General features: G+C 46.0%; 1 protein-coding gene across 4 annotated transcripts in view; it reads left to right on the top strand.

The window, feature by feature from the left end:
* LOC102456693 (uncharacterized) overlaps window positions 1-15,630 on the top strand; it is a 124,878-nt gene that overhangs the window by 2,802 nt on the left and 106,446 nt on the right. For 3 of the 4 annotated variants that reach the window (XM_075924615.1, XM_075924616.1, XM_075924614.1), the window contains exon 3: window positions 714-872. In XM_075924615.1, coding sequence (XP_075780730.1) covers window positions 714-872 — 159 coding nt within the window. Of the gene's footprint in view, window positions 1-713; window positions 873-15,630 lie in introns of those variants that run through there. The other variant, XM_075924618.1, reaches the window with a different exon arrangement.

The raw sequence follows: 15,630 nt of genomic DNA, 5'->3' as shown, positions 1-15,630 counted from the left end.
AAAACACGCAGCTCTACTGAAAATGCATTTGGGGCCTTGCAGTTTCCTGAATCTTGGATCACAGAAAATTTTCTGCTGTGGTGAGAGTAAAATGAATGATGAGATACTCCTCTTAGTCCAGTGGAAGCCTGGAGTTACTGAACCAGACCATAGTCAACAGCACCATCTGCAGGGAACTTACTACAATGCATTAACCTGAGATTATTTATAGTATATTTGTAAATATACAGAATGTCATCAATATAATAGTGGCTTGTTTATTGGCACTTTGAATGCCAAGAGAAGAGAACAAAATCATTCATGCTTATATTCCTTCTAACTTACAATGAAGAACAGCAGGTCATATAAGTTAGAGAAAGAGAAGACCTGATAGGTTCACCTGTCCCCAAACTAATGGCATCTATTGTTCTCAGTGGTATTGCACTTTTTTTAGCTCAGAGACTAAAGAACATACTTTCTGTGTTGATCTTCCTAACTTGTCGGATTTGTTTGAACTTTGGTTCATGGGGAAAGCTCAGGTTAAAATTCAAAACTGTTAATTAAAAAAAAAAAAAAAAAATCCTAAACAAAAAATTTGATTCCTGCACAGCTCTAGAAATGAGCCTAAATTCTGATGAGGAAAGTCCATGCTTGTTTTGGAAATGGAAATTATTGTAAAGGTGGTAAGAAAATACACATTTAACAAAACATTTGAATGGATTTTTTTTTTTCAGCGCTATCTTGAAAACTACAAGAATCTATACAGGCTGAGAAATGCCTTGTATGTGCGTTACAGGGATTTATTGAATAAGAAAGTTCAAAAGCAGCGAATTCAGATCCAAATGTCTGATCTCCGCTTCAAGCAAAATCTTGAACAGCAAGGAAAAAGAAAGGTATGCCTTTTTATTTTGAGGGAAAAGGGGAATTTGCCTCCTGAAAATAAACATAAGGAAATGTTTAGAAAGAAACGGAAGGCTTGACTAGAAAATTTAAGGAACTTTTTCCATACCCTTGTGAAGTTTGTATGAGTTGTCTTTTTTTTTTCTTTTTTAATCAATATGCAGGGTTTATGTGGATTGGTCTTGGCATTAACAGGCCATTAAGTCTAACTTCAGTATTGGGCAAATTGGTTGAAACTAGTAAACAACAGATTTGTCAGACGCATAGATGAACATAATTTGTTGAGGGTAAAGTCAACATGGTTTTTAATATCTTAAAGTCTAATCTGTTTCTATGAATCTTTTTATGGGATATCTGAGTTAAACATCTGTTCATAACTTCACTTTTGAAAAGAAGTCTGAATAAAAATCTCTCTTCCTTTGTATTGGGTTTTATTTGATTGCTGCCTATGATAGTAAGCCACTCATTGTCCATTGAGCCTTCTCGGGGAAACCATGATAAATATGAACTGAATTTCTGGAAAACAGATGTAGGAGGAGAAAAAAAATCTTAAGCACCAATATAATGTATCCCCAGCCTTTGAATCCTATGTTTATACACCATAAAGGAGCAAAAAGACAGATGCAAGAGGCTGTCAGTAACTGTAATACTCCACCCCGTTATATGCAGTTGGGTGGAAACATCAAGGCTGTGTCTAGACTCAGGGTTTTTTTTCGAAAAAAGTAGCCTTTCTTCGAAAAAACCTCACCTGCGTCTAGACTGCAGCCGCGTTCTTTCGAAATTAAATCGAAAGAACGCGGCTTTTCTTTCGATGGCGGTAAACCTCATTTCACAAGGAAGAACACCTTCTTTCGAAAGTTCCTCTTTCGAAAGAAGGCGTTCTTCAATGTAAATAGGGCTTCTTCAAAAGAGAGCATCCAGACTCACTGGATGCTTTCTTTCGAAAAAGCAAGCCGCTTTTTCGAAAGTTCAACGTGCACTCTAGACGCTCTCTTTCGAAAGAGGCTCTTTCGAAAGAAGAGGCTCTCTTTCGAAAGAGGCTTGCAGTCTAGACATAGCCTAAGTGGTTTCTACTAGTTCACTTACTGATCACTACTGTTTCTACAGAGGGAGGATCTAGGGTATGGATTGAGCAGGACTAAGAGAGAAATCCTAGAAATAGCCATGTTTGGGAAGAAGGTTTGAACTGAATTTTATTATTTTGTAATATAAATAAGCAAAAAAGAAAAAGAGGCAGAGCTGGTGGAGTGATGTGTTCAGCACCTGCAGGGGTCTGGATTAAGAGAATATATGAACAGACACAATGAAGTCACCAAGAACCTGTATTGTTGCCAGTGAGACAAGGATGAATTTCAACAACCATGTACTATTACGAAAACATTCTAGAGAATGAAAAGACTAAGGTTTTACAGGATTTGGTAGTTGCCGTAGACTGAACAGTGCAGGAAAGCGGAGTAGACGTAGGTGGTATAGAAAGAAGGTGAACAAAACCATGGTAATTGACATTGTCCTACTAGCAGATAAAAACAGGAAACAGAGAAGATAGCAAACTATGAAGCAGGGATGTAAGAATTTAACTGGTTAACTGATAAGCATCGGTTTAAGCTTTTCTGCTAGGGCGTGACAGTTCCTGGCCGCTGGCCCACATTGCAGGCTCTACAGTATAAGGTTTATACTGCAGAGCCCACAGTGCCGGCTCCCGGGGAGCAGGGCAGGCAGCCAGTGCACGCTAGGAGCTGGCTTATCAGTGCCTCCCACCTCCTGGCCTACTCCGAGGGAGCTGGCTGCCGCCCCGCACTTCAGGCTCTGCAGTATCAGACGCTGAAGCAATGAAGCAACATCTTGTTCCCCAGGAGTGTGGCTGGGAGCTGGTGCCCATACTATAAGCCAGCTTCCATTGTGCACTGGCTCCAGCTGGTGGCCCTCTGCGGGCTCAGTTGTATAAGCATTATACAGCAGAGTCTGAATCTGCAGTGCAGGCTGGCAGCTGGTGTGCGCCCATAGAAAAGTTTATGCTGCAGATTTTTAATGGTTACATAGTGACTTTATTTACGAGTTTTTTACATCCCTACTATGAAGAACTCTCACAATGTAGAATGCATATAGAAAGCTAGAACAAAGGCAGTCCCATTGATTATCGAAGCACTCGCAAGGATCACTAAAAGTGCTCTCGAGCTGTTTATTCACTCATCTTTCATCATGATCAGTGACCTCCAGGAGACAGTGTCTTTAGTCATTGTGACTATTTGAAAGCCAAGGGAGTAAAAGTGCAATTGAGCACATAAAATGTGGGAGTTTTGTGGAGAGTTTGACGCAACTTCTGACATCCCAAACCTACAGTGAGTCTGTGCTCTGGATGTATTGGTAACTCCAGGGGATACGTTTTAGATAGCAGTTTATCTATGTTTGAAAGGTCTTGTATGTTGCAAAGACTAAAAAAACCAAGTCCTCAGGATGTAATACTAAGTGATAATAAACATTAATAACCTAAGAAATCCAGACACCAGGAAGAGTGGTCATTTTGGTCTCTCATTTGTGGACTGTATTTTGAAAAAAGTTTTTAAAAACCCCCCACCTACTTATGCCATACAAAGCCAATTGTTTACTTTTGCAGATAAATGTTGTCCCTAGCCTTTAACAGGTGCATGAAGTTGTCTCCTATATCCTTGCTTAGCACCTAATTAAATGGCCTGTGTTTCAAAAGTGAAGACCCCAGAGCTTCTATTCAATTCAAATGAGTTATGCTAGCAGAGATTGTGCTGTTTGTTTTGTTAATGTAAGATTTGCCGTATCCTTAAGTATTCTTGTCTTTGCTTTTAAACACTTGAGTTTGTAAATGTTGAGAGCTAAATAAATTCTTGTCAGTTAGAAAGTTTAGCTAGACTTGGCAACATAATTCTGCCAAGCTTCACTGCGCAGATACCACAATTGGCCCACAGAACTCAGTTTCTATAGATTGCTGCTCCCCAATTGTGGATCCTGGTAATTTGTAACCCATCCATCATTAATGAAAGTGTCTTTCCTGGAGTATGTTTCTGCCATGCATTGGCCATGCATTACAGTGCTTGTAAATTGATGAGAGGTTTTTAGGGGGACTTGCATTCCTTTCCTGATTTAAAAAAAAAAAAAAAGTACTCTTCTCCTGAATCTTCACTGCTGAGCATGTTATGCTCCCTGTAAGCACTAGAGAACAGTGCTGCCTTGAATAAAAGACCACAGTTTATTTCTAAAGGCTGCAAGTCAAGCTGCGAAAGTGAAATTTTGGGTCTCAAGTGAGTTCAGGATCTTGGTAATCTCTAGAAGTTACACTGGGAAGAAGAATTGTAAAAGGAACACTCTAGCACTGCTATTTATCCACCACTGGTCAATAATACGGAGGACTCCAGTACTTGTAAGTATTTGATATTTTGATCTTGGGAATTAATTGTCCATGGTTGGATGACACATACTGGTGAATAGTGATAGAAATGTAGCCGTGTTAGTCTGGTGTAGCTGGAACAAAAAACAGGACTATGTAGCACTTTAAAGACTAACAAGATGGTTTATTAGGTGATGGGCTTTCGTGGGCCAGACCCACTTCCTCAGATCAAATAGTGGAAGAAAATTGTCACAAGTGAATAGTTACTTTTATGAGGAGTCCCACTGATGCCAGTTGAGGGTATGACTACAATGATTTAATAACCATGGCAGTAAGTCTCTAAGCACCAGTCTACAGGCTCAGGTTTGCGAGGCTTGTGCTAAAGTGCTACAAAAAGCTGTGTAGACATTATAGCTCAGGCTCTACGACCTACCTGCCTCCCTGGGCGTTAGAGCCCAAACTCCAACCAGAGCCCAAATGCTTCCACAGCTCTTTTTAGTGCTGTCGTGCCGGCTTGGGTCTGCAGGACCGAGCTCTGAGATGCACTGTTCAGGGTTATTAAACAGCGTGGATGTACCTACTGCTTTTGTTGGGAGGGGTTCCATGGTTTTGTTGTTTCACGTGTTGCAACATGTGATGTGAAAGCTGTGTTGTGGTGGCAATGCACCTGGCAGGGGGACTGCCTCTTGTTTTGAGTTTGCACAACCCAGCACAGTGAACTTCTGTCTTAGGATTGGGATCCCTGGGGCACCATTGCAATAAAATACAGTTCCGAATAATTTTCAGAATTATTCAACTATACTAGCAGGATGTAGGATGAGTGAAAGTAGGAATGCAAAATATTGAAACCAAGTGACGATACTATGCTAGGAAATAGTGTTTTGTTGCCGCAAGTGAATATGTTGCATTATGTCTGCATAGGGTCCTTAACAAGTTGAAATTCAAAAGAGTCAGGAGCAGTGAGTTCTTCTCTTGACTCCATCCTCCTTCCTAGTAACTGCATGATCACAAAATTCACTAGATGGCACTTATGTTCATTTGGTTTTAACAGATAAAAACCATGTGTGCAGCATATATACTATTTTCAAGGTTATCGGGAGACAATAAAACAGGCATGTTAATTAAACTTGCAGTCATTCTTATATAGGAGTACATGACACTGTTGTAGAAATATTCTGAGCAACTTACACTATTTCATCAGATTGTTATCTGTGGAACTGAGGTAAGCAATTGTTGTGGGAGTTATGGCTAATGGCAGTGACTGAGCCTACGGCCTAAAGCCGGGTGTCCCCCTCCCAGAAGCCAGATTTGGCCTGGTGTTACGTATCTAATCACTGTTGGATTGGGTAACCTCAAATCAGGCTAGACCAATGTTTAGGGCCAAACCATATATTTTGAACAGTGTAACATACATCAACAACAACAGCATGAACTCACCCTATCCCAGAAGAAAAGAAGATAGATAAGTCCCTGATACAACAAAGGGGAATATACTTTACAGTGTCAGAGGCAGTCGGCGATTGATTCCTGCGACCTTCTACCCTGCGGCTAATGTAAAGCCTTAGGGGAGGACGGCAGGGAGTCCCTCGCTGACGGGGAAAGGTAGTCCAGTTGAATGGCCTTCCTGCAGGTGGATCTTGCCTGTAATGGGTTGGGTAGATTCCCTCTGGGGTTGGTACTCGGTAGCCCTTCGACTTCCAGTCCAATCCAGCAGGTAAGGATAGCAGTAAATGAGTTCAAGTCCATGTGGCAGAAGGCAATAATCCTTAAGTGGGGCGTTCCCACACTTGCGAGGCTCTCCTTCTCTCCCACAGCTCGAACAAAATCCTTATATCCGAGCCCATGAACCAAAATGGAGCACCACGGGAGACGAACAAACACTGACAGGACTTGGGACGGCAGACAGTGACTGACAGGCTGCAATACGGACGGACAGTGGCGAACCCGAACCTTTCCTTGGTCAGGGCTTATAAGCCCCTCAAGGCGGGAAAAGGGTGGCAAGGGCTGTGTGCAGCAAACAGTGCCGTGTGCAACACTCCAGTAGGGAGGGGTGCACAGTTTCTGAGCGGTGTGCAGCTCATTTTAGTGCCCAGTGCACAGTTTTGGACTGAGTGCAAATTTCTATCACTATAGTGCGGGGTGCACCGAGCAGATGACTGTGTGCACTTAGGTTTTGGCGGGAAAAGGGTAACACAGGGAGAAGAAGGAAAACAAGATGGAATCTAAAGAGACTCCATTTTGAACATAATAGCTTTAAATGTCTTTTCCCTGGCAACAAGATGCTTTAGATTTTCCTGTAATAGGTAATACTGACTGTGCTAGTGTTCTTGGGCACAGTGCCATGGACTTCTGTGAAGTTTTGCCATGATACTCCAGAGACTTGGATCCTGTTTTTATTTCCTTCCTTCGACCTCAGCACTTGCTGCATGACTATGCCCATATTGATTTTCCACACTCTATAAGAACTTGCTTGCTTTAATTTCTTCACATTGTAAATTAAGGGAAAATCGCCTTTTTAGTGTCCCAAAAGCTAGAAATAAAATGAAAATGAAATAGAGCTAGTTGGGGGAAACTCCCTTCCATCTGTTTGATTCTGCCCCCCAAAAATACCAAAAAGTTTCTGGATTTTCAGTTTTTTGAAAAAAGCTTAATAGATAATTTCATGGGAAATGCCTTTTGCTTAGTCAAAAACCACATATTATCCATTAAACAGTGGCAATGGACAGTTGTCAACCATCCCTGCAATAAAGTCGTAAAGGCAAATAAAATGCAAGTACAACTGGAACGTGAGCTTGTACTCCCATGGGATATTGCAAACCGGTCTCCCTATGCTTCCTGTTTTAACACATGGGTGACCTGCTACTTATATACAAGCCCTACTTGATGGAAATGAAGATTTCTGTGTGTTCACTTCTAAAAAAAAAAAAAAAGTTGTGAGAAGAGTCTTGGTGCCTTAGATCTGCCAGATAATATAATGAAAAGTAGGCGTGAACTTCATTGCTACATTTTTTTCTTTGTTTTATTTGAAATGGAGTTTTATGAAATGCATTCTCTCACTTAGCAGGGAAGGATTAATGGATTTCGTATTCCATTGCAAGAAGGTCTCTAAACAGATAAGTGCACTATCCTGCAGGATCATGGCCAATACTCCCCTTTTTTGTTGGTATATTTTAAAACGTATGTTATTTCTCATGGTAAAATAGGTTCTAAAGATCTTCTGGGAAGAAGAAAATGTAGAAGTCTGAGATGTTTGGTATAAATTCATACTTTTTTGGATTTATTCCATCTGGTGTGAAAATAAATAATTGCTTCAAGATATTTACATTTCATATTGGTGCAAATGACAAGTAAACCTGAAATATCTATTGAGTTATTCCTACCATGGATTCTACCAACCATGGGTTCTTCTCAAAGGCTTTAACCTGAACTTTTCATTCAAACCTTTATCCTCAGCTTGTTTATAACATTTCAAAACAGAAGAAACACTCCTTTCACCTGACAGCTTGTTAGGTCTCACATGGTTAACCAGCATCTTAAACAGCCACAGGAATCCCCAGAGAAAAGAAAAATAAACTGTTCTTTGTTTAAATTAATGGAGGAAACCCAACAATATCCTGAGACAAAATTAGATTGCCCCTTTTAAAAATGGAAGCACTCAACTGCACTCTCCATAGCAGTCCACTGTCTCTTGGGCTCTAATTCAGGAAAGTGTCCCTCCTTGGACAGCAGAGCTTGCTTCTAGCTAAGCATAATTGTAAGTGCTGCTTTGAGTAGGGGTGGATATAATCATGTTCTTAAGCGCCTTCCTGAATTGGGGCCTCTATGAGGAGCACCGCTAATTCAGGCTCAAGTTCATCATTTTTCGTCACATATCTGGTCTTTTCATACTTATTGCTGTGAACTGCTTTATCAATGAAAAAATCATGAAACTGAAGTGATTTCCACAAATGCAATGAATTGAGCATCATTTCTTCCTGAATTGAGTAGATGTATACTTCCTATTTTTAGAACGGGTTTGATTATATAAATCTTAATGATAGGACAGCTGTGTTGGGGCATATGTAAATAATTTACTTACCGAAACTGAAGAATATGGGGAATTTCCTTCAATTTTTAAAATTGCTAACAACCAAGTACAAAGTCTGCTGAATAGCAAATCATTAAAGTTTTGGGAAGATGAAAAAATGAGACTAGTCTTAATTTGCGCAATCAAAACAGAATAGTGTACAAAAACAATGTGCAATATGCTTGTCAGAGAAGAAGTGTGCCTTCAGCTCTTTCAAACTCTCCAGAGTTTAATATAAATTATCAGAATTCTGCATATGACAAGTAATTTCCTTTTTATCTAAAATAGTGCATCATTGAATTTGTATGTTTTTATAATTAATTTGTGGAAATGCAACAGAACATTATGGAATCTGAAAAATATTAGCAATTTGAATGTAGCCTGTTAAAATTAATTGTTTTTTTTAAGGGATGCTGTTATTAAATGTTTCACGTTATCCCTGAATTATACTAAGCAAAACACAAACTAGTCAACATGTTTTGAACCAGCTTATGTTTTTGTGACTGTGTCTCAAAAAATTGTTATCAATGTCCACTCCTGAAACACCTGGTGCCAATTCTAATATCTCCCTTGCCTTTTGCACAATGGGGATGAAATTATTTTAGCAGAAAGAATTTTTAAATGAGCCGAGTAAGCAGTGTTTTATCCCTGTCTGAACCTTTTAGAAAGTAGTATAGGCCTAACACTTTAGGCAATGGAGTCGTAAAACTGTTTGACTCAATTTCTGTTAACACAGTTTATTCCCCAAAGTAGATGGTTCAGGATTTGAGTAATGTATGTGAAATTTCTTATAAAGTTTTGTGTATCATTTCTTATGTTATTACTATTGGTTGTTCACTCTATGCATTTCCCAAAGATCAGGATTTTATAATGATTGTAGAGAAAATGTTTAGTTAATTATAGCTGGTAGGACTGCTTTGAAATGTTTGTAACCGTATGGAGAAAGCTTTATATGAGCATGTGAGGTCTGGTAAAAGCTTACTCAGTTTTGTTATACAGGCAGTCCCCGGGTTACGTACAAGATAGGGACTGTAGGTTTGTTCTTAAGTTGAATCTGTATGTAAGTCGGAACTGGCGTCCAGATTCAGACACTGCTGAAACTGACCGCCAGTTCTGACTTACATACAGAATCAACTTAAGAACCCCAGGCGTCCCCAAGTCAGCTGCTGCTGACACTGATCAGCAGCTGATTCCAGGAAGCCCAGGGCAGAGCAACTCTGCCTGGGGCTTCCTGTAGTCAGCGCTGGTCAGTTTCAGCAGAAGCTGACTTGGGGACGCCTGGGGCAGAGCAGCTGGGGTGCTACTGGACCAACCCAGCAGCACCCCATCTGCTCTGCCCCAGACGTCCTGATTCAGCCGCTGCTGAAACTGACCAGCAGCGGCTGAATCAGGACCTGGGGCAGAGCAGCTGGTGTGCTGCGGGGTTGGTCCAGTAGTGCCCACGGGCGCTGCAGGACCAATCGGCAGCGCCCCAGCTGCTCTGCCCCAGAGTCCAAAACAAAAGCCTGGTCTGCTGGGGGGGGGGGAGCACACTAGCTGCGCCCCCCCCCCCAGCAGACCAGGGACACGGGGAGCAGAGCCGCAGCGGCAGCGGGGTGCCGCGCCTCTGAGGCTTTGCTCTGGCAAAGCCTCTGAGGCGCGGGACCCCCCGCGGCTGCGGCTTCAGTCAGGGTGCCTGTGGTCTGCTGGGGACCGTCCCCAGCAGACCACAGGCACCCGGACTGAAGCCGCAGCCGCGGGGGTCCCGCGCCTCTGAGGCTTTGCCAGAGCAAAGCCTCAGAGGCGCGGGGAACCGCCGCTGCTGCCGCTCCAGTCTGGATGCCTGTGGTCTGCTGGGGACGGTCCCCAGCAGACCACAGGCACCGGGACCCAAGCGGCAGCAGCGGGCGGGTTCCTGCGCTTCTGAGGCTTTGCCAGAGCAAAGCCTCAGAAGCGCGGGACCCCCCGCGGCTGCGGCTTCAGTCAGGGTGCCTGTGGTCTGCTGGGGGACCACAGGCACCGGGTCTCATGCGGCAGCAGCGGGGGTTCCCGCGCTTCTGAGGCTTTGCTCTGGCAAAGCCTCAGAAGCGCAGGAACCCGCCCGCTGCTGCCGCTTGGGTCCCGGTGCCTGTGGTCTGCTGGGGACGGTCCCCAGCAGACCACAGGCACCGGCACCCAAGTGGCAGCAGCAGCGGTTCCCGCGCTTCCGAGGCTTTGCTCTGGCAAAGCCTCAGAAGCGCGGGAACCCGCCCGGTGCCCCTGGTCTGCTGGAGACGGTCTCCAGCAGACCAGGGGCACCGGAGCAGCTTACGAACGGGGCTTTCTCGCCGTGACTTCCGGGGCGAGAAAGCTCCGTTCGTAAGTGCGGATCCGACGTAAGTCGGATCCACGTAAGTCGGGGACTGCCTGTAATGCTAACATTTTAAGCACCAATTTTTTTACTTTGAAACTTAAAATATGATTAGAATGACTTACGAAAATAATATATACATTGATTTACAAAATACATGAATTTTAAATGTCTTTAATTTTTAAACTTGACCCACATGGCAGAAAATTAAAACGCTGTTTTTGAAAATGTGTTTCATTATGGAAGTAATAATTTGAAAGTGTGTTGACTAATTTCAATCTTTTGCTACCCTTCCATCTTTGTCAGTCTAAACATTGTTGATAAATGTACCAAACTCTAACTCAAACAGTCTGAATATGAAGTAGGGGTGAGCAAAATCAGGACCAGGGACGAGATCTGGCCTGCCAAACATTTTTCTCCAGCTTGTCTGTAGGCAGAACACACATACTTAAAACCTGCAGCATGTGTTCAGCTACTCCTCTTCCCTCCCCCCCCCCCTTCCCACCTTCCTGCCCCAGAGCTGATCCCAGGATTCTCATGCTAGCTGTGCAGAGGGGAGGAGAGTGCTGAAGTCAGTGTGTCCCCCTGCCCTGTACCCATTCTCTACAGAGGAACAGTCAGTCAGCGGAGCTGGTCTAACCTGAAGTGTGGATAAGTGACTCAGAAGTGCCGAGTTAGGGGAGGAGGGAGATAACAGCAGAACAGATGGCCCTAAAGAAAAAGAGAATGGCCTCTCAGAAACTTAGCCAGCACCCACCCATCCACCCACACACACACTGTGTGTCACTGTCACACACACCCAGTCTATGCCACACGCATGCATGCATGCACGCTAACTGTCACATTCAAAATGCTGTACACTCAATCTGTATCACACACAGTCTGTGTCTCTCACAAAATGCCTTTCACACTGTCACTGGGAGTATAAACAACTAATCGAACAGAGGGCCCTTAAAGAAAAAGAACAGGGCTTCTCAGAAACTTAGCAAGCACACACACATACTGTGTTTCACTGTCATACACAACCAGTCTATGCCACGCTTGCGTGCATGCACGCATACTAATTGTCACATACATAGGTGTGCGCATGGAGTGTGCTGGGTGTGCCCAGGCACACCCTAATGTCTCGGGCCGGTTAGGGGCTGCTGGAGGAGGAGGGGTATTTGAGACGGAAAGCCGCAGCCCCTCACTTTCCCTGCGGTCACCTATGGCGCACTTTGGGGCAGAGAGAGTGTGTGCGCGGCAGAAGCAGCTGTGGCCCGACCACAGATGCTGGCTGGAGCCATTTTTGTGCCCCAGCTCTGCCCAGCCCAGCAGCACCACGCGGCACCCCACCTGCGCCTGGGGCCTCGTCCTTGTCCTCGGCCCCGCCCTGCCCGGCAGCTGCACGTGGTGCCCCTTAAAGTGAGGCACCCCAGGCTAGGGCCTGGCCAGCTTGTAGTTTGGGTCAGCTCTGCCTCAAGCCCCGCCAACTGGAAAGCAGAAGCCGGCTTAGCTGAAGGTGAGGTGAGGTGTGGTGTGGGAGAGGAAGGGGCTTATGCTGAGGGGAGGAGAAGAAAGGGGAAGGCACCAAGGGACAGGGTAGAGGAGAGACAAATGACAGGGCCAAGTGGGGACAATGAGGAAAAGGGCAGGAGGGGAGGTGTCAGTGGGAGGGGGGACAGGGTGATACGGGGAAAGAAGAGGGTAAGGGTATTAGGGGTTAGAGGGGGGGAGGTGGAGGTGCTGGGAGAAGAGTTGAAAGGAGGGGTGGGCATGAGGAAGGCAGGGATGGAGCAAGACTTGTGAGGGCAGAGGCATGAGGGGAATGGGGGCAGAGGGTGGTGTGGGGGTGGGCATCAGGGAAAAAGGGGGCAGGGGCAGTGAGGGAAGTAGGAGGCACCAGGAGGGTGCAGGGGTAAGGGAAGGTGTGGGTGCTAGGGGATTCTGGGGGTAAAGCAGAAGGGCAGACGCCTGCAGGGGAGGGACCAGCACCAGAGGAGAGAGGCAGGGCAGGTGTATAGGGAGGTGTTAGGAGAGGGGATGACAAGGGTTAGCTCACATGATCAGAGTGGGGCTACTGGAGGAGTGGGCATGGGGGGAGAGGAGGGCTGGTGGCGGGTCTCAGGTAGGCGAAGGGCAGGAGTCAGGACAGCAGAGGAGGTTGGGGGGCAGCAGGCACCAATGGAACTGATGGATCAAGGGGAGACATGGCAGCAGAGGGAAAAGGTAGGGGTTTATAAGATAGTTATTAATAACTTGGGTACCACAGTGGCACATCCAAACAAGCCACATGAACTCAGTACTGGTGCACAACACAAAATTAATTCTGCTCGTGGGAGGAAACTCTGAGGGAACACTTCCCCCAGCCCCTCTGCACTTGAGTTAATGTCACATATATTGGGTTAATGCAATTGCAGGATAGTTGCATAAAGGGGGGGTTGGTGGGGGCCAAACTAATCTACCTATTGGTGGGAAAAGTCCTTAGAGATGGTCACATGACAACTTTTACTTCTGGTCATGTGTCCATCTTGCCCCGAGAGTGTTACCTCCAGAGGTGTGGCCAATGGGAGTCGGAGTGTGTCCAATGGGGGTCAGGGGTGTGGCTAATGGGGGGGTCAAAGTACATTTTAAAAAAATTATTTGGGTGCACACACTAATAAAATGTGCTGCGCACAGCTATGGTAATGTACAAAATGCTGTACATTCAATCTGTATCTCACACAGTCTGTGTCGCTCACAAAATGTTGTCTTCGAGTGGCTGCTCATGTCCATTAGAATAAAGTATGCGCCTTGCGTGCACTGTCTCTTTGGAGCGTTTTCCCAAGAGGTACCCGTAACACCGGCAGGTTGCCCCTTGGAGTGGCGCCGCTATAGCAGTGCATAAATACCCCTGCCAGCGCTGCTCCTCCTTGGTTCCTTCTTACCGCCCGTGACGGTCGTTGGAGCGTGTCTCTCTTGTGGTGTTAATGGCTCCTGTTTCTAGTTAGAGTAGTTTGTAAATAGTTCAGGTAGTTAGATAGTTAGCAAGTTCTTCTTCGGGGATGTCCCCATGGGTGCTCCACAATGGGTGCTGGGCTTGCCCCGGCGCCGCAGATGGAAGCTTGTGATGAGCAGTGTTTGGCTGGACTGCGCATGTGCCGCGGGCTCGCGGCTATCGCGCTCTTTTCTGTCTCGTGTGGTCTGGCCCCCCGCCAGTTCCTCTTCACCGCTTCAGGCTGCAGATGCTTGGAACCGTGCTCCTTACCTCACTCACTGAACTAGACTCCTTCTAGTTCCCCCTTGTACATATGTTCCTATTTTCTCCTTTCCCTCATCTTTTCTCCTTATTAAAAAATAAAAAAATAAAAAAAGAGAGAGAGACAGACAGAACTATTGGGAGTAAGAACAGAAACCGTATACCGCTGTTACCTCCCGCCTCTCAGCTGTTCTCCTGTCAACTTCATTGTACATAGTTGCGTTCACCTTAAAAACAAAACAAAAAAAAAACCAGAAAAGAAACAAGGACAACAGAGCAGAGATATTATCAGTAAGTTTTCAGCTTTTAAACAACTAGTTGTCTCTCTGCGATTTAAAAAAAAAACTGCCTCAGGCTGCAGGCAAAATGTCTGCGACTGGCTTTAAAAAATGTGGCTCCTGCCAGGAGGCAATGCCAGCCTCCGACGGCTATTCGGAGTGCAACTGTTGCCCGGGGGAATCTCACGTTCCCCAGAAGTGTAACCATTGTACAAAACTTACCTCCATGGCTAGAAAAGATAGAGAGGCGCCTCTGCATGCTCCTGTTTGACAAAGCCCCGCAACCACAGCAAGCAGACTCTGATCAGCAGCCACACAAACGCAGGGCTTCCTCCCCCACTACAGGACTCCAAAAGGAGGCGAGGCTGCCCAAGCAAGATCCAGCTGCCTTTAATGGCAGAGAAAACCAGGCAGACACACCTGGGACGTCTGGCAATGTAAAGCCATGTCCCCCTACCTCAGTGGTTCCGGAGCCTAAGTGGCCACAGGAGGCTTCCCAAACGCCAGCTCCCCAGACAGCACCAGCTCAGCCGCTTCCCTTCACTCTGGCGCAGAGCGCTGAGCCGGCTCTGAGAGCAGCCCCAGATATGACCATCACGGTACCGGCACCGCCTCTGAGTCACCACGCGGTGCCGGACTACACAGCGCTGACCCGCTCCGCTACCGGCACAGTGCTGATTGCTCCTGCCCTTGAGCCACCGGAGCAAAGCAATCCAGTGGCTAGCGCTTCAGCGCATGCCGCCAGACAACCACTGTGGAGCCCTGCTCCTCTCCTATCTCCGTGCCGCAGCTGTGCTCTCTCCCTCCCCCTCTCCCCGGCACCGTCCTCTCCTCTGCCAGCGCTGCAATCTCCACTCTGGTCCACTCACTGGCATGGGTCTTCCCATGCTTCTCCAGACTGCCTTCTCTGTTTCTAGCTGCTGCATCTTCTCATCGCAGGCACTACTACAGGCAGCTTTCTGCTTCTGCTTCCTCCAGGGCATCAATCATCCGCTCCTGTTTGCCCTGCTCCCCGTACCACTATTGATATTACAGCCGCTCTAACTACCATGACAACCGTTCACCACGACACGGCACACACCATCGTGGCGACCACTACTCCCGAGACTCGCGCAGCAGGTATTCTTGCCGATCACGATCCACTTTTGACTACGCTTCACGCAGGCGCTCTCCAACTCCGGCTCCCCTTACTCCTCCGCACCATTCACCATCACTATCTCACCATCCATCAGAGCCGGAACATACCCCCTTCACGGACCAACCTTTGGGGACTTCCATCCCAGACTCGTCCCCGCCAGATGAGGCAGTCATGCCGGGCGACAGCTCTCCCCAGATGACCTCCATCAGTTCCAAGAGTTGTTTAAGCGAGTAGCTATCACATAAGAGATCCTGTTGCAGGAACTCAAAGACAAGCAACACAAGCTTTTCAGGAATCTCCAACCGCAGCATAGGTCGCGCCTGGCCATTCCCCTTGACAAAGGCATCCTGGAACTGGCTGATGAA

This window comes from Pelodiscus sinensis, chromosome 3 (assembly GCF_049634645.1).
Source record: "Pelodiscus sinensis isolate JC-2024 chromosome 3, ASM4963464v1, whole genome shotgun sequence".
Lineage (NCBI taxonomy): Eukaryota > Metazoa > Chordata > Testudines > Trionychidae > Pelodiscus > Pelodiscus sinensis.
Note: the sequence above shows the minus strand (reverse complement) of the source record. Positions and strands in the feature narration are given on the sequence as shown.